Raw genomic sequence first — 25,458 nt, 5'->3', positions numbered from 1 at the left:
AGTAGATCATTGCATATATTAATTGCTCATTCATAAACATTAGTTGTGATAATAATTTCAAGTTTGAGAAAAAAAGCTCATAATTGTATAAATTTTAAAAATGTATAAACTGCACTTACCAAACTGACTCCTCATCCAAGGATACAATGGGCTCGGTAAGTTCGCAGACGACGCACTTTGAGACGCGCCTTGCTGCTGTTGACTGAGCGATGATGCAACAACGCCTTGATGCTGCTGAGCTTGTTGCTGCTGTTGCGGATGCATTCCAGCTTGTCCCTGTTGCGGTGCAGCAGTTTGAGACTGTTGCTGCTGGTACATCATATGTTGTTGCTGTGTCTGCAGATGCTGATGCTGCGATTGTTGTGGATGCTGTGACTGCTGCGTCTGCATATGCGGATGCTGGCTGTGCATTTGGTGGTGCATCTGCGATTCGACGAGAGGCGGGCTATCCGGTCCGTCGAGAACGCTGCCTTGATGATCGACAGCAGCCGCCTGAAGTTTGCAACTGGCATAGACGATGGGGGTGGACGGATGTCCATTGGGGGTTGACGTGTGTCCCATGTGACCCATATTCCCGGTGCTCGGAGATGTCGACCTATAACCGGCCATGCCGTCCATACTTCCGTGTTCCTGCTGATGCTGATAGTAGGCCGCGTTCCGCATGTCGATCCGGTTGTACGGGGGAAACCTCGGATAAGGCATATCTTGCTGACCTCCTGTGGTTCCATAATGATGGGCGGATACTCCTTGACGTAACAAACTCGGGTCACAGGGATCGCCGGCTTGCTGGGACTGTTGCTGGACCGATTGCGTTTGCTGAGGTACCTGTACGGCCGCACCATAGTGCTGCTGATGCTGATGCGGGTGTTCCACCCCGCCATTTCGCAGGTCCGGGATATACGAATTCGCGAAGTACGAACTCATGCTACTGTCCCACCTGTCCTACCTGCTTATGTCACTTCTCTACGTTGCTGACTGACTTTCCTTTGGTTATCTTCAATTGATCTATTATTCTTCTCTCTAGCCCTTTATCTTCGTAAATTAATTTTGTTTTGTACTCTTCCTGTGCGGACACACTGGCACACGTCTTTACATAGATACAGATTTATCACTTCGGAATTGCATTTCTTCACGAATCTTTATTTTTTCTCACTCGACCCTTGTCATCTCACGCACTCTTGAGCAGCACAAGCACACACACATACATATATATATATATATATATATATATATATATGTATGTATATAGTAATTTCTTTGCGTGCGCAACATCGTTAAAGTAGATAAGATATAATTAGAGGAAGCAAGAGACGCGAAAACGAATTAATACAAAAAGATTCGCAATTAATAACTTTGATTGAATGTAATTAATACCGATTTGCACATAATGCAACTCTTCCTTTTGACTCAACATCCTACTTTTGGAATCTAAAAACACGCTATATGAGTTTACGTGCTCGCGCTTTTGAGGAGAGAAAGCAGAATGGAAGTAATTGTAGAAAGTGAAGACGAGGAAAACGGACTTGTCCGCGTGTGGCAATTAACGAGCTTGAATTAATTGTACAATTTCGTATTGTTCGGTAAGTAATGACGCTTAAGCGAGTCGTAATCGTCTATCAAGCCGTCCGTAACGTTCGTCACGAGTTAACACGCGGACTGCGATTGCAGTGCGACCGGAATAAAAACGGGCGCTTAGCGCGCTCGCAATATTCGAATTGGCGACGGATCGAGTTGATTTTTCCCTCCGAACTCATTTTTGCGAAACTGAAGACCGACGTTCCGGCGCGAGGAATAACGGGAGGGCAAAGCCGTATCTTATGAAATGTAATTTATTATATTTCCAAGTTTGGGGAAATTAATTAATGTGCGCGTTGTGTTTTTTTTTTCTCATTAAAACGTTTCTCTCTCTTTCTTTCTTACGGAAGAGTGCTCTTCAGCGTGTAAACAGGAAGCGCTTTTGTTATTGCGATTATGTTATGCTCGCGCGTAGTTTAGTGCAAGCCTTAGTCATCGTTTACGGCGTTATAAGCCCCCGTCGTCGACTCACTTTCGTGTTATAACTCATTGTCTCAGAACCACTTATTATCTTATTAGAGGCCATTGTACCGTCTCTAAATAATAAAATGACGGCGGGGGTCCGCGCGTAGTGGGAATCGGCCGTTTCGAGGATCCGCGGAAGTCGGATTTTGTGGAAGTGACAATGCGTGTCGCGCAGGATGCGCGAAATTAAAACGCCTTCATGTCAAGGACCAATGCAAGGCAATTTTTACGCGCGTGTGTGGGTACAAAATGAGAGAACCTTTGTACCTAATGCGCCCATCAATCAAAATAAATCGCACGGATTATCTTTTACTTTATCGTGCTGTTTTAAATATATAACACTACGGTATAATCGTGAAGGAAGCCGCTTGAGGAAACTGATTATCTATGAAACTTCGCGTCATATATCATAACATATATAGTACATTACAAGTTTGGTATAATTACAGATGTTATACATGAAAAAAAAAATTTTGTTGAAGCATTTAAAAAAATTTAGCCGTAGATATAGATATAAAAATAATTTGTTGTTGGCTCATGAAAATAATTGTATAGGATACTCAAACTGATTGCTAGAATATCAAAACTTTTTGCAGCATTATCATGTTACATTTTTTAATAATCCAGCAAAACTGCTCTTTCCGTGTAATTGCGTCGAATTGCTACATTGATGATTACTTATCAGCTGCAAGCAGCACGCGCATATCAAGTTGAAAAACGTGAAAACCAAATGTCAATGAAGATACGTTGTTTTTTCTCTCTCTTTCTTTTTTTCCTTTTACTCAAATGTGTAATCTGCACTTAAGCTGCGAATAATATTTACGTTTTATTCCGGTTCACAATCCGCGCAATTTCGCAATGGCGCAGCAAGATTTCAGCCGCGGTTATAAAAAAAAAAACTGTCGCTCTCCAACGGCGGGTCAATCAACCGCGCGCTGTTGATATATTCCTTGAACATCCCCGTCCCCGTAACAAATTGTTGACCTCGGAGGGTCGGTGGGGAATTGCATATTACTGATCGGCAAATCCGTAGCGAGGGGACGCTGCTGATATTCGCAAGGGCCTCCTCCATCGATCATTTTCGTCGCACCGAGAAAATCATTCTGGAAAGAGAGAGTAAAATGTCGCTGCGAGCGACGTTCGTCGCTTACGGATTTTCGGATTTTTGCTTATCAAAATTATTTTCAAATTGTTCTCAAGTTTCGAAGCGTGTTGAAAACAAAGATTTCTTTTTCGAATCACGAACTGTTGAATTCAGATAAGATCGCGATTTCTAAAACATTTGCGAAATAAGATTAGATTTTGCGCGACAAAGGAATCTGAATGAACTTTCCATGGAAAGTGATGTCAGGCGGCTCTGATCGCAGCTATAAATATATGAAACCAAGCCGGTCATACATATATATTGTAAATAGCACGAGAGTTAGCAATAAGAAAAACAGTTTAGAAGCCGTGATATTTTATTGAAAAGAAATATTGATTATACACGTCGTGGTAATCAATCAAAATGTCAGTCAGCAATTTCAATGCTATAGGTACACTACACCGCAGCGAGCGCGACTCGGCGAAGACTCCGCGGTCGCGTCCTTCACCATCTGCCAGTCTGCCAGCTCTGAATTTATCGAGATTCATTCACCGCGTATTCGCGGCCTAATTATTACAATTAAGAAGATAATCTTTTCCGAAGATAATCTTTTTTTTCTTCCTTTATCAAGCATTGCCACAACGATCCGTGTGCATCGCGTGCAACTATAATAATACCCGCGAATCGGAGCGCGCGCGCGTAAATTACATCGGTGACACGCGCGCGGCGGAAAGGGATCCGTGTTGCTGGTCTCTTGTGAGAACGACGTCTGTTTTCTGAGGACCTGGTCAAATGGACCATAACGCGCGCGCCGGGACACTTGCGCAATCTATTTAAATTAGAGAAAAGCGAGAGGAGGAAGGAGAGAGAGGGCCCTCGCCCCCGCGGCCGTCCGGTGCCGTTCCTCCGGGGCGACGTCGCCGACGGCCGATTCTCCGTAACCGATAAATTAAACACACGGGATATCTCTTCCGGTTTGAAAGCACGCGACTGCGCGCCGACCGGCGCGCGGCCGCGGTCGGAGCCCGCGTGCGCCGTCGACGGTAACCGTCCGTTTTCGGAAGAAATCGGACGGGCGATCGAGAGGCGCGTAACGCGCCGCTCGCGTTACGCGCGAACCACCACGTTCCCCAACGCGAAAATGTCTCATTGCTCCGATAATAATGATTCAAATCGATGAGTCAAATTGTAAACTCGGTGTATGATTTCATCCGGCGTACAGCCGCGGGATCGCTCTTGATCCGCGCAAACTCTCTTCTGCCGCAAAATAACCGCGCCCCCTCCCTCGTTTCCCCCACCGCTCGTGAATTTTATGTCGCGTATTAAATGTTGACTTTAATAGCTAGCGTGTAATTCATGTGTGTGTTTCAGTCAATCTTATTTATTAAGAAGAAGATTGAAAACCTCTATTATTTTCTCGAGATTGATTATAGCTGAGCTCTTGGGTTATTTGAATTGTAAATTTGGAAATATGCATAAATATTGACAAACCCAAAGATTTATAGCTGATTTCGCAAAAAAAAATCAACTTATTTATTATTTGACCTCACAAATGTTTATCTCGTCAGAGAATGTTGCCTCCGCAAGTAAATCAATCTTATAAATACTCATTTTTGCGCAAACATGCCCTCGTTCAAAAATCACTTTCTGAGAAATTCAAGGCACTCGTAGATATTTACTTGAACTTTTGCTCAACACAGTTTTCAACTAGAGAGGTCGTTGGTACGTTTACTTGATTTCAGATTGATAATGATCGCACGCTGCTCATTACAGATTTATGTCACGGTAATAAAGTTCATCGCGGCGTAGAGAGCAACATAATTCACGCTCGCATGCGTGAAGCAACCGAAGCGTCAACTTTTTCCTAGCGAGAAGCGAGTGCCTTCTGAAGAATTTCTTTTTATCGTCGAGGCGTTGATCGGAGATTTACCTTATTATGCTACTACAGCCTCGGGCGCGATCGAATTACAACCTCGATAAATATTTCCATAATTAAACCATCAATTCGAATAATAATAATAAGAATTATTTTCACATCGACAAGTTGAAAAATTAACATATTTATCCTTCCTTGCATCCATTATATATAAAATATGAATTTTAAATTAAATGTATATATATAAAATTTAACAGCACTAAATCATAAATATGCCGTTTCGTATTTTTAACTTTTCAAGGTATTTTTGGATTGAAAATCACATTGATTTATTGCATCTTCGGCCAATAACTTGCTTGGAAAAAGTCGACGATGTCGGAGGATGTCGGAGGGACAGAAAGGTGTGTAATGGTGCAAAGGTATGTTCCGGTCGGCTAGCACACGTGCGATAACGCTCTTATAAATATGCGCGACGCACGCGAGTTATAAAAGCTCGATTTACGTACGTCATTTTGAGAAACGCAACCCAACCTTGTCCCGATTCCTTTTCTGTAATGATCGCACGCAACGATGGACGAGTCGGCGTGATTTTGCAATAGTTCACGGCTGCGATAACAAAAAAAAAAAGAAGCAGAAGAGAAAATAGTCGGTAGGATTGTAGCGTTCCTACGTCGCCATCGAAGAAGGCTTATAGAAACGTTGCGGGAGCACCGAACGTGTATTTACACTTGCGGATACATCGCAAATACATCCGTTGCGGTTATTACATCCGTTTGCAACTCCGCAAATGTTCCGCAGCGATGTAAGATATCCTTCGCGATGCTTAGGCAACGTTTAATCGCGATTGTTTTCAATATGGCTCTTGCATGGCGACTGTATTTTTACGAGACGTGAAGCTTCCGATTACTATGTCTTATGGCCTGAGTTTCTTTAATCTGATCCATTCCCCGGCCAACTGGTGAATCGATTCTTCTTCAACGAAAGTATTGATGAGAATGGGATCGTCGCTTATCGCGACTTTCCAATCTTCAATATTGCAACTATATACGCGGTTCAGTATCAGCGTGCAGGAAAAGAAATCTGTCCGTCATACATAGATTTTTTTTTAGAAATATACGTGATGTCGAACAAGAATAGCAACAATAAATAGTTATATTAAAGCATTGCAAAAATAAAAAAGGGCCAAACTTTTTCTGTTAATGAATCATTAGTGACTCTCTGCTTTAAAATGGAATATTTCTTTGGTCATTGGTAGCTATAGCCTGCTATCTGCTATAATGATTCGAATATAGATTTAGGATTATATATTAAAAGTAAAGGATTTCCTCATTTAAAATGAGAACAATTATCGGAACAATGAGACATTTTCGCGCAAATTCTTTTTTTGTTATATTTATATCTGTGTTACGGAAAGATTTCTTTTGTGTGAATGCAATTCTTAAAGAGATTATTCCATGAAAAACTTTAAAATCCACGGAATTTATCTTTCTTTTACATTTTCTCCTAAATTTTATTTTTTTTGTAACATTATATCTTAAATATTATTAACTTCTATAAGAAAATTTCGAGATATTATTCAAACTTAACATAAATAATCACAAAAGATTTAAATTCTAAAAATCTTTTGGATTTTAAAGCAAAATTAATATAGTTGCTTATTTTTTATATCGATTTAGATAAAAAATCCATTTTTCGTGTCTTTCTAAAAATAAGTTATTTTTCTACACAAGGTATCGCAAGTAAATAAGTAACATTAACATGCGACAGGTCAATCGTAGAGTGTTCGATCTCTTATAATTCACGAATCGTCGATACGACGAGATATTCACGCTAAGATAAAAATCGACGTCAAGTCGTTCAGAGAATCTGTCATTAAAATTACGATCGCACGTCGCGGAATACCTCGTATACGTGCAGCCTTGTGAACAATTGCTTTCACACGCGTCGTGTATAAATACAATATTACATTTTTTATACAATTTTTTAACCTCGTTTAAAATTAAAATTAACTCTCGACAAGTGACTAGTATAGTCATGCGACGATAGTTCACGTGGGGCGTGGGGCAAAAAGAATCGTATTATTGTCGCCGTAATTGCGGTGCCGTGATTGCGACGCCGCGATTGCACCGGCTCGCCTTCGAAGGAAAAAGACGGACTTGTCGGGTGAACGAGTTATACCGCCGGGTCTCTCCTATTCGGGGCACTCGAGGCGTCCCGAGTATGTTGTATACACTTTCGTAATTTTATTACCGTAGCTGCATCTCGACCAGCAGCCCGGGCTATTGCATGCCCGGCTATTTTTCTCGTGGCATAAATCTCCGTGTGTCACTCTCACTTTCGTTTTGCGTAAGGTATATCCGGGATATCGAACGAAATGAAGTCGTTCGCCGCCGAGAAAACTACTCGAGAGTTCAACTACTGGAAACGAGGGGATCACGTAATCTTTTTTATGAAACCGCTCGATCATCGCGGGCGAACGGACCTCAATTTCATCGGCCTGAAAGAAACGCTGGCTCGGAAGCTATCCGTTCTATCGAGGCTCCCGGGGAGATCTAACGCTTTCAACGCTTCCATGATCGAGAAACCTGAAATTTTTAACACGCGAAACTTTAATGAGAGAAAGACTTTTCGAGAAATTTTCCGAGAATTTTATATTAAAGATTTGACACCGTTCGCAAAGTCATCGTATAAGAGTGCGAGCAGCGGAAATATTATACGAAATCATCTACGATAAGAGACGGAAAATCCAGTAAGAGGAGAGGACGAATCTAAATCTTTATTATACGATAAAGGCAGGAAGGGTGTATATTCGCAAGAGACAAGATACATATCACATAGAATATAGATAGTTTACATACATAAGTTCACATAGACAGATAGGTCACTTGGTCATTTAAAGAAAGGGAAACAGAACGAGAGGGAGAGAAAGAGAGAAACGCGATCGAGGGTGTTAGGGACGTTTAGAAAGGGCCGCGGCGAGCGAGAAGAACGAAAGTGCCGCGCGCCTGTAAATAACGAAATGGAAAATTCTCTCCTTAGTCACGGCATACTTTCACATCGACACGCCGCACTTGCTTATCGTTAACGGCAGAGAGAAGAATCGGGCGTCCGCGTGCAAACGCGCGCGCGCGCGCGTGCACGCGTGCGTCGCACGTCCGTTCTTGGGCACGTGCGTAAGCATTTACACACCTGCGTGCACGCTCGCGCTCGCGACGCCGCCGTGTGCGCGTACGTGAAAGGTATTTCACGAAAGGACAAGGGAGGCCGTGGCTATTAATCGGAGCCGTGATTGCGACAAACGAGAATGTTGTCGGCGAATAACGCGACGTCGTTTACCACGTAGTTATTATATAGTATATAACGATCGCGTACGATGCAAATTGCCAATGATAATGATAATATAATGTACGTTCACCGACGGCCGCGGGGATTGGAGATTCGGTGATAATCAATAAGTTCTTTTCGCAGCGCGCGGCGCGGTGCGTATCGCAAAATCATACCCATTAGGGTCGCGAGAAAAAAAAAACAAAAAAATTGCGTCACGATAATAGGTGACGCGCGTATTGAATGCGCGGCGCGTTCGGTCTCGCTAATTGCACGACATTTGCGCAAACTCCAGATGTTACTTTTAAACGCGTATACGCGCTTCAAATAAATCGCTTCCCGCTGGTGACTAATGAGGTGGATATAAACGACGTAAAATGATTTAAATAAATGGTAACGAATGAATAGTGACGTAATGATCAGCGTAATATTTCAGCCGCACAATGGCACCGCGTGTGTACTTTATCGTCGTTAAAAGGCCCATGATTGACATTCAATTTTCCCCTTTAGGCTCTGTTCGCGATTTATTTTGACAACGGTAATAATAATTCGTGGCAAAAGAAGGAAGAACACACACACACACACACACAAACACACACAGATACACACAAAAGCGCAGCCGCGGTCACGCCAAATGCAATAAATATCAGCGGCCCAAAATCAATACTGTAGTAACAGCGGGAGAGCGAATGGAGGATGGAATTGTGTCTTAAATTAAAAACTCGTTCACCGACTCACTTTCAGTCACTTGAGCGTACTCCACTAACTCGAGCTAGTCTCCAGGAAGTAATCATTCCTATGCTTGAATATACTTTCCCTGTGTTGCCCGCGCGAGTTTTTATCCGTATAATTTCATTCCCACTGAATCCATCGGCTATTATTATAGTAATATTAGAAGGCGGTGCAAGGAAAGTCGCGTTTTTTTTTTTGTATTAAGCGCGAAGCTGATTACGAAACTCAAGGGGCAACATCGATTATCAATAAATATTATAATGCTATCGTATTTACGACTAATGGAAAATAACATGTTCAATATAATAAATAAAACGTAGCTTGTCGACGGATAATAATATATGTTTAATAATAACTGAAGTAGAATTTATATTATTTTTATTACTTTTATTGTTAAAATTATTTTCTTCCAGCATTAACGTCAGCGCCAGTAAATTAATAACGTCAATACGTCTGTGTCGTACGGCTTGTCTTTCGAATGAAAGTTATTACATGCGATATTTCACGAATCAGGAAACTTCGAGGTTTCGCGCTCGGTGAAATTGAACAATCAGAATTCCACGAGCGAATCGTTGAAACGCGTGTTTTAGAATTTTAATTTCGTCAGGCTCATTAATCATTTGATTATTTTAAACAGATTACCCGAGAGTTCTGCAAATATTTCTTCTATGTAAAAGAAATGCATCTGTAATGTATTGTAATGTATGTAAAAAAAATGTCAGTCTTTCGGGAATTAATCTTGATAAGATGAATGTTTAAGCTTTGAATTATTCTTGATTATTCTTTATTATACACGGAGAGAATTTCCTTTTATAATTTACCCTCATCATCATGTTAATCGTGGGACAACATAGTATTTCGACAAATTTTATTAACATGATTTTCAGGGTAAATTTAAAAAAAAAATTCCGTGTACAAATTACGCACAGATTGCTTTGTCCGAATAAAGCTATGTGCGTGTGAGATTTTTACTGCGAATCCACATCATGTTTTTGGCATTCAGATCATCGATTTTGAGCGTGACATAATTTTAATTACATAGATTTGTGGCAAATTGCGCAAATTCTCGTTATCGATAAAAACGAACAAAATTTTTTATTTTGTTCGTTTTTATCTATGTTGTTGTGATATTATAATCTTCGAAGGTTCTCTTTTTATCAGAGATGCTGCTTGACGCTTCGATAATAGGTCACGCAAACTTCTTCGTCGATTTCGATATTACATGTCGTCTTTATTCTCTTATCTCGCACACTCCTCATAGATACTTCGCACTGTTTTTCACTTCAGCAAGTGCTTAAGACTTGATTCAAGTCTATTACAAAATTTAACACGATTCCCTTCATTCGCCTCTAAAATGCACGATATGAGCGCGGGTTCGCGAATTCCAATTTCGAAACTGTTTCCGCCTTCTTCCTTCCTTTTTTTTCTCGCGAATTCTTCGTATCTGGCACGGGCGGCGCCTCGGCACCGCGGGTTCTACATTCTGCAAAGTCTCGTATACGGAAATTATTTAACTCATTCGTTCGTCTCTCTGTAATATTGTTAGCCGCTAGAAAACGAGTGGTTTCTCTCGCTTATAATAGCTGGTAAAGTATTAAGAAGATAGCCGCGAGTGTCCTAGTGACCCAAAGATAATAATCTGTCGTAATGGCATGCACTTCGATCTTCCGCTGCGGAACTCTTCGTTTATAGAGAAAACGATGATGATATCGATGAAAGTAAAAATAAGATAGAAGCTACACCAGCGCGATCAAGGCTGGTATATAATAATAACAGATGATTGTTGAATAAAATTTATTATTTCGTCCTTAGCTCTTGCTATCATCTGATATTATTTTTAATATATGTATATTAATTTCGAGAGAAGAGAACAATTATTTTTGTTCCAGTGGCTCACACCATTTTCTCTTTTCTCGTCTCTACTTTTTCGACGATTCAAACAAACCGACGAAACTATTTTAATTACGTCTATCATTTAGAACAATGACTCTCTTATCGGTATAACTCTCATTATACCGGCTATATAGAAGCTGTTTATTCAGATCAGGTCAAAGTTATCACACCGATAAAATTGCGAGGCAATTGCTGCGGAGCCTCTGACAAAGAGATGTATAAACAGTACGAGTGCCGTATAACTCTTTCGTTATCGACTTGAGAAAATCAACGTTAAAGTACTTAAGTATACACGTAGAAATCAAGAATCCCTTTTCTCCACCTTGCGCCCGCTGCACCGATAGGGGGGTCGGCGCCATGCAGATGTGCAATCGGTGAACCTGAGACGGCATGGCAAAAGCAATTGTTACGCGACGTTATTCAATCGTGTCTAAATGGACAGGTACGACCGGCGTGTGTGCGGCAGGTCGGGATTACCCAACGGCCAGGCACCAACGTGACTTTCTCCGGCGCGAAACACACCTGTGCGCACCGGTGGCACTGGCCTCTGAACTTCTGCCTATCGGCGATACTCTGTTTTTTTATTTTTTTTTTCATCGGGGCTAATGCACGACGACGGAAAATCCACCGGGGCAGGATCGAGCGGTTTTAGAAAGTCGCGCGTATCCCCTAGCGCGCGGCGCGAATCTATACCCGCGATATTGCCGTTTCGTGTCGCGAAACTACGGTCCAGGCTGGTACCGAGCTTTCCCGGAGAGATTTATGGTGCTTCTTATTTCGCCGGGAATCGATTTATGCGGAAATTTATGAAGAGGTTTGCGATATCGATGCGGGGATACCGCGAGGGAGCCTTGGGACCCTCCGTTTCGATGAATTCGACGAATTCAAGGTTTCACAGCCGCGTGAAATTCCCCTTTATTATTTATATTTAAATAAACCCCTTTTAAATAACTTAATTCAAAAAAGGAATGCTTTCATTAAAATTTATTTGAGATGTCAATTAAGATACTTTGCTACGACGATTTGTTTCCGCGAGAAATCTCCATTTTTCATTCGGCAATCGATTAACGTATATATACGGCGGCGATTAAACTCTCTGCGAGTTACCATATATTTCTATACGCAAAATGAATTAGAAACCATCTCGGCTCTTCAAGGTGAGAAGACGAACGTGCGTGAAAATCTGACGAAGGTGATTCACTCTCCTTCGGTCGTGTCATGTAATCCTTTATGGGGGCACCACCGTCCCGTGAAAAAAAGGCTTTGTGTCGGAACAAAAGATGTGGGATTCTCGTTTCGATCGAAGGGCTTTCGATTAAAAACCACCCAACCATACTCCTTTATTAACCGAGGGGAGGCACTCTCTCTTTCTCTCTCTCTTCTTCTCGATTCTACTTTGATATTTCGACGATAACAAAGCTAGCGGGGGAAAAAATATTCGTAGTATTGCAGTTGCTGCTTGAAAATTTCATTTCGCATAATTTCGCAAGTAAACTCAGAGCAATTTTATTATAATCGTTTCTATTTTGTCATTGATACGTAGGTAGGAATATGAGACTAATCGGAACCCTATTGAATTACTAATGGAACACGGTGTTATGAATAGCAACGAGTTTCAACGAAAATCGATTAAGAATCGACATTACGGTTACGCCGCGACATTGATCGCGCGCGCGGCTAAACTTGTTTAATTAAAACCGGTAAATTGAAAATCTGTTTTAGATCCACGTCAAATAATTACTTTTCGCGATTTTTTTATCTTTCCACGGGATGTGCACGGGATTGAAATATCACGTTTTTTTTTTTATTGCATCGTTAAAATATAGCTTTGCGAATTATGTCAGACGGAAAAAGAGAAGATGCTGAAAAATATAAGAAACGAAGATAGGAATGTCTATACGAACTGAACGATAAAAAATTAAAATCGCCGAGCATTATTGGGATTATTTAGGGAACGGTTTGCTTCTGTAAAGCGCAGTCAATGATAATCTTGTTAAGTTTTCAGCACGCCGAACACGTAATGTTGAACAATGTAGGTCAAGTCTGACGACACTTTTCTACATGATTTCAATGACAATCATCCTAAATGCCTCTCTCGCACGAATCCTCCAATGTTCAATCGCTTGTATTTCAAGGGACTGAAATTGACATTTCAATTTCGGGCCGGCCCGTGAATGTGTTCGGAACTCTGATATTCTGAAATTTGTTAGAAATATTTCAAGGAAAATAACGACTCTGTGATGTCTTTGAATTATCCCGGGAAACAAGCATTATTTATCGTCATTTTCATGTCAAAATGTCGTCAAAGACGTTATTTTGATGTCAAAATAATGACAAGTAACGTCAGCTTGCTTCCTGGGATTAATAGCCCTTCAATCCGGCGTATCTTGTATCTTCGGCCGCGCGTCCTTATTTAACGTACTTAAATTCTTCACTCGATAATAATTTCTCTTTGTCAGATATTTCGTAATGTCCGAACACCAAAGATATTTTTGATGTCCTAATTGTATAAAAATAAATTATGTCCCGTTTCACGGTTTTACTGGTGCGTTTCGGTGAAATCTCATTTCCGCAAAACCGCATCGTAAGAAGCCAAGCCGCGGCTCTTTATGACATGAATGACAAGTTTTTCCGCGCGTTCCAACTTCGGAGGAGCGTTGAATAAGCAAACAGCGCGATTATCGGGCGCGCTCGGACCCGATTTAAGCGGACAATAAATTTTTGTAATAACAAAAGCGAAAAGGAGGCGAAAAAGGAACGTTACGGCGCATTTTTCGCGCTGCGCGTTCAACGAACCGCAACGACCGAAGGGAGATTCAATCTTGCGCGCAGCAATTCGCCCAAGCAACTTACTTTGCATTTATACCGCGGTTATATACACGCGCAATGCGTTGTAAATGCAAAACACTAATTGGACAGCTCGGAACGTTTCTTGTGCCTGAATAAAGCGTGCTTTCTACGGTTTCTACACAATAAACGATCTGCCGATTGCGAATCATCCGCGGAGAGGGGGGGGGGGAGAATCGTTTGCAGGAAGCGACCATTGTCCCCCCGACTCCGTCATACCGCAGACCCTTGATTTTCGCTTTCAATGACGAAAATCTACATAGACTTTTATACATCCTTTGTTTCGCGAGCTCTTAAAAAAAATGGCATATGCGACTCAGCGACCGTAACGCATTTATTTTATTGTTAATATAGTAATTAACTTTTATGATTTCTTAATCCAAGGAATAATCTATGCAACTTTGTAAGCTTCAAGAATGTTTTCTTCTTTTTTCACAAATCCTTGAGAATTTGATTTCATTAACTCGGCCTCGATCCTTGGTATTTCGGCGAAGTAACGGGCGGAATGACGATTAACAGTCTAGTGCACTTTCGCTTTCTTTTCAGATGTGGCACCTGACGTGCGTCGACGACTTTTTGAATCGCGCGTTTTACAAGGTTGGCCTCTTTGTCGGTCGACACCCCGGCTACTTCGTAATCGTGCCGATACTGCTGGCGTGCATATGCTTCACCGGCTACCAGAGGATACACTACGAAATCGACCCGGAATACCTGTTCTCGCCCGTCAACGGCCCCGGCAAGACCGAGCGAGCGATAGTCGAGCAGTACTTTAAAGTCAATTACAGCCACCAATTCAATGTCGGTCGTATCACACGACCAGGTGAGAGTCTCGTCAATCATTCATCCCGCCGTTCTCCCGCGATTTCTATACGCCCGCGAGGAATTCCGTAAAACCAACGAGCCTATAATCCGTCCAATCGAGAGTTGGCATGGATAGAGATAACGTATTATCTTGCGCCTGTAAGATTCTCGTGAAAAACTGTGCGATACCTTCAGGCCTTTAATATTGACTTTTTATTCCTTTTAAAATACCTGAAGCAATCATCACAACTTTCAACATTGAAAATCTTGAAAAGCGAATCTCAAGTTTGTCATTATTTAAAAAAAAAAAATAAGATTCACTTCAGAATGAACTTTCTTTACAACTTTCTTGGTTTCCATTATAAAATATTTTCATAATTGAACTTCCTAATAACTTCTTATCCCCGCCGCGTTTATAGGAAGGTAATACAGAAGCCAATCGTGTTTTGCTATACTACCGGAAGAATGGCTCACCTTATTTCCTGGTTAGTGAACGATTGGATCCGATTGCTTGTTGCAGGCCGATTCGGTCATGTAATCGTGATTCCGAAGGATGGCGGGCATAATATGCTGAAGAGCGCGATCTGGCAGGAGCTGAGGGAGCTCGACTGGCTGATCAGGAATGTCACGGCGAGATACGAGGACGAGGAATTCACCTACGAACAGATCTGTGCGCGATGGCTCGATCAGTGTTTCAACAACGACATCCTAAATCTCCATCACATAATAAAGTACGCGAGACGCGTTGAAAAAATAAAATTAACGATTCCGTACTCGAGCGTGAAGAAGTGAAAACGGCGCGCTTTTAAAAACTGCAGCAACTGCGGTTGACTCGCGTCGAGAGTTTCCAATCGAGCCTTAAACTTTTTCAGGGAAGTGGAGAGGCGAGAGCTGAATCTTACGTTTCCGGTGATGTTCAATCCGATCACCTGGGACGCTCATCTGTTTCCGGTCTTCTTCGGCGGAAGCGTTATCAATAGCGATCACACCATAGAGTCTGCGCCCTCGGTGCAGCTCGCCTACTTCATCACCGTCGACAGTCCACGGCAGGATGCAATGTAAGTCTACCGATCACGTCCGCAAACACGTCGGAGCTCACTGATGGAATTGGTCCAGTTATTTCAATCACACCCGACGGCAATCTCGAAAGTAACGTTGATCGTTGTTTACCGACGCGAGAGTACTCGTAGTTCTATGAAAGATATACGTTCTTTATGCGAATACTGTAAAATTTGCGTAATATTCTGTTCAAGAATAATATATAAGCAATTTTTCAGAGATTTCGATTTTTGACAAATATTTTGTTTATAATTACATGTCAAAAACTAAAATCTCTTGTTAAAATAAAACAGACACCAAATTTAACAAAATTATGAACAACGCGGGTCTAATTTCGGTATATTTTAATTTGTTATATCGCGTCACGTAGAACTGCATAATGCAGTCTTATAAAAATTATGAAACAAAATTTTATAACATTGATAATAATCAGCTGTGCTCGTATAGTGTCTCATTAATTCACCACATGGTCGCCAGTCGGACATCACCAATTGAATCATCTATTGCTATCAGCGGCGTCCGTGCAAATAATAAGTGTCTGTGATTCATCGTGTCGTGACCATATTATATTGATTGCCCATTGTTATCGTTAAAGATGGTAAAGTATATATTGACGGTCCTCTAGCCATATTTGTTTCGGTTACATTTTAATCGTGGGTCAAATTATTTCGCAAAGTATTCAGGAAGTTAAATTTTGTAGAAAAAACAAAATCAAAATTCAAGATAAATAAACACCTACGTGTTTTCCCGGCTAAAATTTCCTCGTGATATGCCTATAATATTTCACTCACGCGACGGGGAGAGTCTTCAGTACTTTTTGGTATAATCGAATCTCCTCTTTGATATGCCGATACAGCGGCGCCGCTTGGGAAGAGGCTTTTCTGGAAGTCGTCGGCAAGGCCGAGGACGGAGGTGCGTTTAAGCACATTAGCACCGCGAGATTCGCCTCGAGGACCCTCGAGCTGGAGCTGGAGGCCAACACGAAGACGGTCGTGCCGTATTTCGCCAGCACGTTCATCATAATGGGCCTCTTCTCGGTCGTGACGTGCATGATGACCGACTGGGTGCGCAGCAAACCTTGGCTCGGTCTTCTGGGCAACATCTCGGCCGCGATGGCGACCGTTGCCGCTTTCGGATTGTGCATCTACCTGGGGATCGACTTCATCGGCCTCAATCTCGCCGCGCCATTCCTCATGATAGGTGAGCTGTGATTCATTGTTTTTCGATATCTCTGCAAAAAGAAATTCATGTTTCAATATGAAATAATGCAAATGCACAAGGTTTTGCAATTTAATATGGATGCAAATCGGTTGTAATTTATTTATATGTATTTTAAAAATTTGGTTTCAGAATTCTTCCATTATTAATTAACAACTTTTAATCATTTACACAAGAAATTTTAATCGTGTAATATTTTTATTTATGTTCTTAAAATATCAGTCCGCGTCAAGTTTCTTTTTTAATTTTGGGATACTCTACATTTTCTCGCTGTTTTTGTCGCTACTTCGTAAACCTTTTTATTATGTCGGAGATTTGTCACAATCAATATTTAAATTGATACTTTGCCTAAAAGTTGAGCAACGAAAATAACGACCTAAGCTTCGCCTTTTTTTGCAACACGATGCTGTAATCTCCTGTCGCGTTTGTGGAAACACGTGTTCTCGACGATAAACATGCTCGCACCGTCTGGTGCATACGAGCGAAATAAACGAACTATGATTTATGTGAAAAGCGGAAGTCGTCTTTTCCCTTTCGACGTCGCGCTCGCCTGCGTCACGCCGAGCGGAGTCAGTCTTTACCAATAATAACAGCTTTATTCGATCCAATCGACTAACCGCAATTCTCAAAACGACCGTTATTCGCTCAAATTTCATCCAAAAATATGTAACGTTAATAAAAGTCGACAGTTGACCTTTTTTCGATTTAATTCGATTAATTAAATCGAATAAAATATTTTTGCGAAAGTTGATTAACTTATTATATTTCTCTCTCTAAGATAAAATTTAATAATTTTAGTAAATCATTGAGATTAAAAAATAATATCTAATATAAATTACAATATAAATTTTATTGTGAAAATTTCAAGTAGAAAATAGAACTAAATGTAATATCCGAGAAACGTCATAACATTTTCATTAGTCACAAATAATTACGTATTGGTTTAATGAAGTTTCCGGTTTTCAAATGCGGAATGCATTGTTCCGCGGTTTTGATTTATTGCGAAGACTACGTCTTCTATTACTATTCACGCTCTCTGAGAAATCGGACGTGACACTTGAAAACAGACGTGACATCCAACCGAAGAATCGGCGATGATAAATTTTCAAGGAATAATTGAGTGTATTTAGAAAATGCAATGGTTAAACAATATTATCTTTCTTAGAAAAGCTATTCAGGATTAACGATTGAATGCAAACAAACAGTTTAAACCGTTTCGGACTTTACAGATAATGAGGAATTCATAAAGAATTCAACCGAAAAAATTTGGAAAACTAAAAAAAGGAGGAAATTATTCTTTAAAGAAAAAAATTATTCTTGGAGATATATTATTAATAAGTTTAGAATTTAAACTCCATTGGAATTACAGATTAGATAATATGAAATTCTTAAAGAATTTATGTAATAGAGAAATTCGTACAACTTAAAAAAAAAGTGAGACATTGCAATTACCAAGTGTAAATCGTGCCTTTCGATTGCAGGAATAGGGATCGATGACACCTTCGTTATGCTAGCGGCCTGGAGAAGGACGAGCATCTCCAAACCGGTGCCGGAAAGAATGGCGGCGACATTGAGCGAGGCTGCCGTCAGCATCACCATCACGTCCTTGACGGACATGATATCCTTCTTCATTGGCATCTTGTCGCCTTTCCCTTCGGTCCAAATTTTTTGCATTTACTCAGGTATTGCGACGTCCGAATAAATTAAGTTGTATCCAAACGAAGCTGATGTTAATTTATTAAAGATATACGAACGCAATAACACAGTAGAATACAAAAATAGTTTTGAAAAGTTCAACTTTTTCATATGCATATCGGAGTTTGTATTTTTTAATTATTAATATTAAACATGTTTTAAATGGCAGGTTTCGCAGTGGTCTTCACTTTCCTATTTCACATAACGTTCTTCAGCGGATGCGTCGCGATCAGCGGTTATTGCGAGCAAAGAAATTTGCACAGCGTCGTCTGCTGCAAAGTGGAGCCGCTGTCGAAATCCAGTAAGTGTTACAATTTAATTTACCCGTGGGAATAATATAATTTTGTTTGTTTGTCTGGATACGTCGTATCTATAGATCTTACCAAACCGACTTACGATGCGAACGGTAGTTCCCGACAATTCATTAAATTCCAGTTTTAATTAATTACACGCAAGTTAATGCTAATTTCTTGTAAATTTACAATTACGTCGTTGTTTTCTCTCGCTATACAAGTCGTTGTTATTCGCCGCCGTTCGAAATCTCTCGTTACGTCTGCGTGACGTATCAATGTTACGTCAACGGATAGACACGCGTTACGTTCGGAAACCGTTAATTCATTAGATCATACGGTATTATGTAAAGGAAAGAGTCTGCTTTCTCCGTATTTTATTTTTTCAAACATTGTTGTCACGCCGGCGACTGCGGAGTACCGAAAAAGAAAAGAACCGGATGCAGCTTCGTCTCTTATTCGCGCGCGGATTTACATTATGCAACGTTGTATATCTTAGAGAGCGAAAATACTGGCGGCGAAATACTGCAACGAGCGATGTTTCCTTTTCTAACGGAATTATTTATCTTGAACGGCATATGTGACACATTTCAGCTCATCGATCGTGGCTGTACAGAGCGTTGTGTTCCGGCGGGATTGATCCCGACGATCCTCACAATCCGATCGACAATCCCGAGCACGGATGTATGACTTGGTTCCGCGACTATTTGGCGGCTGCGCTAAATTATCGTCCCGTGAAAGCGATTATCATCGTCGTTTTCATATGCTACCTTCTCGGGGCCCTTTACGGACTTACGAACCTTCAGGAGGGATTGGATCGACGCAAGCTTTCCAAGGAAGATTCCTACTCGATCGCCTTTTACGACCGCGAAGATTATTACTTCAGAGAATACCCTTACAGGATACAGGTAAATATTGGCGAATTTCGATTCAAAACTCGCACGGCAATCGGGATATAAATTTGTTAATTTTTTACTATGTTTGCAATTTTTTCAACATTTCTTAACATGTCATATTTTATTGCTATGGAATTTTGTCTGCTTGAATATCTAAAAAATCAAAAAAATACCACAAAAATGAAATATCACAGAAAATATAATTAAATATTGTAACACAATATTTAAAAAAAGAAGAAAAAAAAGTCTCGATTTCTAATTACCACCTTGACGGCTGGTCACATAACATTTTGGCACCATTTTATTGACTATGAAAAATAATCGCGTTTCTACGATTACGATGGTCCCTCCCCTTTTGTTTCTTGAAGACTCGAAAGCCGCATCGGTCAATATTTAGATAGTTCCGGTTTCCGTGCATGCGAACTCGCGGGGGGAATGTTTCCTCATAAGCGGCGCAAAAAAAAGCACGTTCGGAAGAACGGAGTGCGTTACGCTTGGAACTGCCACGCATAATCCGGTACGCGCAATTATGTCACGTGCTCCCCCTCGACACGGCGCGATATCGTGCAAACAACTTTCTCCGGCTGGCTAGCGTGAACCTCAAGAAAAGCAATGTCCGTTACATCACGCTTCTCCGAACCGATCGACGAGAAAGACCCAACTAAATCGGAGAGATCCCCGTATAAATCTCCCACATGTTTTTACACGTGACGCACAAATAATTTCACGCCGATCGTTTAGACTCGCACACACATCCGGGAATCTGTTTCTCTGCTTTATCTCTAACGCTTTCTTTCTAACAAAATGATTACGAGAAACCGGAAGATATTTCTATTTTACCAATGCGTTAATTATATACCTTCAAGATTTTATTATTCATTTTATTATTCGTTTGAAGATAATATTAAAAGTATGTTTATTAGCATTTTATCAAATGAAAATTTATTAATCTGTTTATTGATTATTTATTGTTTGATCTTCACAACGTGAATCATAGTATCAATCTTATAGATATTAGTTATCTAGGTATTTAAATCTATTTTAAACAATCCATAATTTTACGTCAGATTTTAGAAAATAATTTTATTTTGTTTATACTGTATACGTTATGTATATATACTAATTCTTTTAGTTGTTTTTCATATTACACAGTACGTAAAATTATAAGTAAAATTCTATCGCGAGTTCTAGTACGAATTGTCTTTTGACTTAAATTCATGTATCTTTAAGAACGTTATATTTATAGTAAGAAATATATTCCGAAAGATGCGCCAATATGTCGCGAGACAGTTTCCTCCAGTTCCTGCTGTGTGTTTCAATTAGATAATTGAATATTTCATAACTTCCTCTGACTTCGGAAGCGATTTCAATGCGTCTTAAGCGCGCTTCTTGGCGCGGCGTTGAGATCTCTCCTCTCTTTCCGATGAAGTAAAATTGCGAGTGCAGCCGCGAGAGATATGGCCGTAGACTAAGAATTTCACTGGGACCTTTTTTCCCCCCTGTCGGCGTTTAGTTCGATACATTGTAGTGAAAGTACGTTTCTCGAAGATGGTCTCGCACTATCGCGTTTCCTCGCGATATTAATAACGTGCCGCGACGTCACGAGCCGTCAAGTTCCGATGACTGCGCGGAAACGTCACGCGCCGAGAAACTACTGTCATGGTGAACTCTTAATAACGAACGCACGGCGTAATTGGATCCGCTCGCGAAACGTTTCATGTCGAAATGTACATGCGTCAACGTGCGCCGAGATCGGACAAATTGCATAATCGTGACAAAACGTGACGTTGCGGCTTTGCGCCGTGGTCCGAGAGGAAGCCGGTCGGTCCACCGGCGCTTTCTCGAAATTACTTTCACGGGGAGACACCGCAGGAATTCCCGAAAAGGTGCCTGACCAACCTGTATATATAAATTCTCCGCGAACTTTACCGTTACCTTTTGCGACTTTCGTAAACTGCTGAAAGGGAAAGGAGGGAAAAAAACGTCAGATGATTATCAAGGATTCTTGAGCGTATAAAGTTATTCAATTTTTTTTCTTGCGGAAAATTTGTTCGCGATTTTTAGCTTGATTTAAAAAAAATCACTTAAGAATATATATTTTAATTGCACTTTCGTCGTTCTCTTCTAGGTGATAATATCCGGCGAATACGACTACAGTGATCCGATGATCCAGCAGCAGGTAGAGAACCTGACGAGTAGCCTCGAAGCGAGTAAATACATTAGCGCGCCGGTCTACACCGAGAGCTGGTTACGCAGCTTTATCAGCTACGTGACGCGCAACGAGGATTACCTGAACAAGAGCATCACGAACGAGCACGACTTCATCAAGAATCTTAAGGAGATCTGGCTCTACCCGAACAGCGCTTTCACCCTGGATGTTAAGTTCGACGAGACGGGCGAGAAGATCGTGGCGAGCCGGTTCCTGATACAGGCGGTGAACGTGAGCGGTACCAATCAAGAGAAGGAGATGGTGAAGCAGCTGCGCGGCATATGCGCGGCGTCGCCGCTCAACGCGAGCGTATTCCATCCATACTTTGTGTTCTTCGATCAGTTCGAACTAGTGAGGCCGACCAGCATTCAGTGCATGATATTCGGCGCCCTCGTGATGATGCTCATCAGCTTCATCTTCATTCCAAACATCTTCTGCTGCCTGTGGGTCGCCTTTTGCATCGTGTCGATCGAGCTGGGTGTGGCCGGCTACATGGCGCTGTGGGATGTCAATCTCGACAGCATCTCTATGATCAATCTGATCATGTGCATCGGCTTCAGCGTCGATTTCACCGCGCATATCTGTTACGCCTACATGAGGTCGAAACGATCGCGGGCGGAGGATCGGGTTAAAGACAGCCTGTACAGCTTAGGTCTGCCGATCGTTCAGGGTGCCGCCTCGACGATACTCGGCCTGATGGCCCTCCTGTTGGCCGGCACCTACATCTTCCTGGTATTCTTCAAGATGGTCTTCCTCGTGATCTTCATCGGCGCCCTGCACGGTATGTTCCTGCTGCCGGTGTTGCTGTCCCTCTTCGGGCCTGGCATCTGCAGCGGCGGCGAGATCGAGCCCGGTGAGGCGGAGAACACGAAGAATAGCACGCAGGAAAAGGAGCTGCAGGCGAGCAAGCTGCAACTGCAACAACAGCAGCAGCAGCAGCAGCAGAAGCAACAGCCGCCCTACGTGATCCCGCTTCCTCATCTAGTCTATTACGGTCCGGGCGACATCAAGCCGCTCCAGGACAGTCCCGCGATGAGCATGGCGGTGTTCGAGGAGAGGGATCCCGGCCTGGGTACCAGCGAGGACAGCAACTCGACCGAGAGCGGCTCCTCGCAGAGCAGGAGGCGCCAGTGCAAGCAGCCGCCTCAGGAGCAGCAGGAGCAGCAGGAGCAGCAGGAGCAGCAGGAGCAGCAGGACCAGCAGGACCAACAGTCGAATCAGATCCGCCACGACATGTGGAGGAGATCCATCGGCGTCCTGTACGGCCTGTCGCAGTTCCAGTCCGCGAACGGCGAACCCCAGCATCCGGCGCCGGACTATCCCGGCGCCGAGATGCGACCGGCGCGAGGAGGCTCGGGCCAGGACAACGAACGTCCGCGAACGGCCAATCTTCCTTGCTTAGGACCTTACGTCGCGTATCGCCACTCGAATCAGTTGCCGCGCGATTACAGGCGCAGCAGATCCTACCACAATCTGCAGTATCCTACATCGACGCGGCATTTGACGGATCCCCGGTATCCTTAGAGGGAATAAAGATAAATTATCGACGCGATACGGGAGATCCCTCGATCGAATTCAGTCCCTTGAAAGCAGGACTGCAGTAACAATCGATTTTGGGAAGAAAGAACTGCCATATTTTAGGTTCTCTCGAGGAAAGATCAACGGAGTCCATAGATAAGTACAGCATTTAAAAATAGTGCATCGATTATCCCGATATAGTCTACTTTCAACCCAAATAAAATCATATCTTCAGAGAGAAAATATATTTTTTCAGAAAATATCAAGTTAAATTTGAAGAATATCTCGTATATAATTCATAAATTTTTCCCAATAATATCTTCTCTTCGTATTCGACGAATACATTTTGTAAACGTTCGTTAAACATTACGAGCGATCCAGATTGGGATATTGGGTTATTATATATTTCGGCTTTGAATTCCTGAGAGAGATAACTATAATTGCAATGGTGTTCAATTATATGACAATCTTGCGAGACTATGACAATGCAAAGGAAAGAAAAGCAAATAGAAAGGAAACGGCGTTTTGTGCAAACACGGACTAAGACGTCCGAGTTGCGATCCATTAGTTTCAAGGGGCTGAACTTCAAGAGGATTTTACTCTCAAACAGCGGGACAAGTAGGGAGTGACGCCCGAGTATGTTCGGATTCGTGTAATAATTTTTTTTTCTGCTCACTCAATCTGAATTTCGATCTATTAAATTTAAATTTTATTGTGTGTTAAATTTTATTGTCCAAATTTTTTTATTAAATTATGTAACGAAAAAAAACATAGAAAAAAAAATTTATTATTATAATTAATATGTGGCTATTGAGTATGAAATAAGAAAGGATTCTTAAGGTACAAAGAAATTAACGTTAATTGTACATTTCTTTTTTTACATAATTAACGCTGCCAAAAATATTAATTTTGTGTACGAAACTGGAATCTGAAAGGTTCCGGGCGCCACTGAACGAGGATTAACAATGTGATTTTGAAGACTTTTTGTATAGTAATGCTTACTACGAAATAAGTGGTGGAAAAACGACGTTGAAGTTGTGTCGCTACGTTTGTACTACGCATCGAGAAATCTTACGCACGATATCGAGGCTCGAATATTATTTGAGGAACGAGCTGTCGCATAGAGAGTGCCTTAAGACAATCAGTTACAAGTATACACATTTAGCGACACTACATTCCTTTGAGAAGACATATGGAGGAGTGTCGATACTTCATTATAACTAGAAGAGAGCAGATCTATCAATTCTCAAATCTCTATAGAGATTTATCGTACACGTTTTGAATTTCTGCTTCTTCGGAGGATCGTATTGTTTGTCATCGTGTATGTGCTTGGCGCCATTAAGCGGCCATTTAATCCTGCTTCATCTGACGTGAGCAAAATGAATATAAAATGAGATTATACACGATTACGTACGTCTGATCATTCTAAAGGTGACGAGAATACGGGATCTAGCTTAAAGTTCCAAATTTTAAGTCACCCACTTGAATCACTCGGATTCTTAGGATCCTGGGATCCTCGCGATAATCTCTGCCGTTTTCTCCCTCCGCTGTCACTATAGATTCCACAATTTTAGGTTGGCGTATCGCGCCCTTCGCAGCCAAAGGGTTAATCTCGTAGCACTCGCGTTGTGCAATGTCCTTTGCACAAAGGACAAGGCGCCGATGCGAGAGGATAGTGCCGGGACGACGTTGCCGGCATATCGGGTTTAAGTTAGTCGTTAAGAATAGCTCAAATCGAAAGCGATAATATTATATATATAAATATATATATATAAATATATATATTTGCACATAGATATATATATCCGAGATATATATATATGTGTGTGTAATATACGTGCTCAATATCAATCAAAACTAAAATGTCCCGCGATATATCAGGCATATCGATCGGCGCACGTAGAGAAAGAAGCAAGAAAAACGTGCAGATCACGAATTAATATTATATTATAGTCTGATTTAATATTTCGTAATGA

General features: G+C 41.5%; 2 protein-coding genes across 2 annotated transcripts in view; one reads left to right on the top strand and one right to left on the bottom strand.

The window, feature by feature from the left end:
* Nucleotides 1–1,221, bottom strand: part of LOC105457518 (homeotic protein antennapedia-like) — a 2,888-nt gene extending 1,667 nt beyond the window's left edge. Inside the window, exon 1 of the mRNA XM_011702227.1 lies at nucleotides 120–1,221. Coding sequence (XP_011700529.1) covers nucleotides 120–924 — 805 coding nt within the window. The 5' untranslated portion in view covers nucleotides 925–1,221. The remainder of the gene's footprint in view (nucleotides 1–119) is intronic.
* LOC105457462 (patched domain-containing protein 3-like) overlaps nucleotides 1–25,262 on the top strand; it is a 26,558-nt gene extending 1,296 nt beyond the window's left edge. The window contains exons 2-9 of the mRNA XM_011702132.1: nucleotides 14,343–14,616; nucleotides 15,118–15,328; nucleotides 15,470–15,655; nucleotides 16,513–16,856; nucleotides 18,356–18,556; nucleotides 18,739–18,870; nucleotides 19,454–19,767; nucleotides 21,884–25,262. Of these exons, the coding sequence (XP_011700434.1) occupies nucleotides 14,343–14,616; nucleotides 15,118–15,328; nucleotides 15,470–15,655; nucleotides 16,513–16,856; nucleotides 18,356–18,556; nucleotides 18,739–18,870; nucleotides 19,454–19,767; nucleotides 21,884–23,488 (3,267 nt within the window). The 3' untranslated portion in view covers nucleotides 23,489–25,262. The remainder of the gene's footprint in view (nucleotides 1–14,342; nucleotides 14,617–15,117; nucleotides 15,329–15,469; nucleotides 15,656–16,512; nucleotides 16,857–18,355; nucleotides 18,557–18,738; nucleotides 18,871–19,453; nucleotides 19,768–21,883) is intronic.
* The last annotated feature ends 196 nt before the right edge of the window (nucleotides 25,263–25,458 follow it).

The sequence above is a fragment of the Wasmannia auropunctata genome, unplaced genomic scaffold, assembly GCF_000956235.1.
Source record: "Wasmannia auropunctata unplaced genomic scaffold, wasmannia.A_1.0 LD335214.1, whole genome shotgun sequence".
In the NCBI taxonomy this organism is placed as follows: Eukaryota; Metazoa; Arthropoda; class Insecta; order Hymenoptera; family Formicidae; genus Wasmannia; species Wasmannia auropunctata.
The sequence above is the reverse complement of the archived record's forward strand: the minus strand, read 5'-3'. Positions and strand labels throughout refer to the sequence as shown.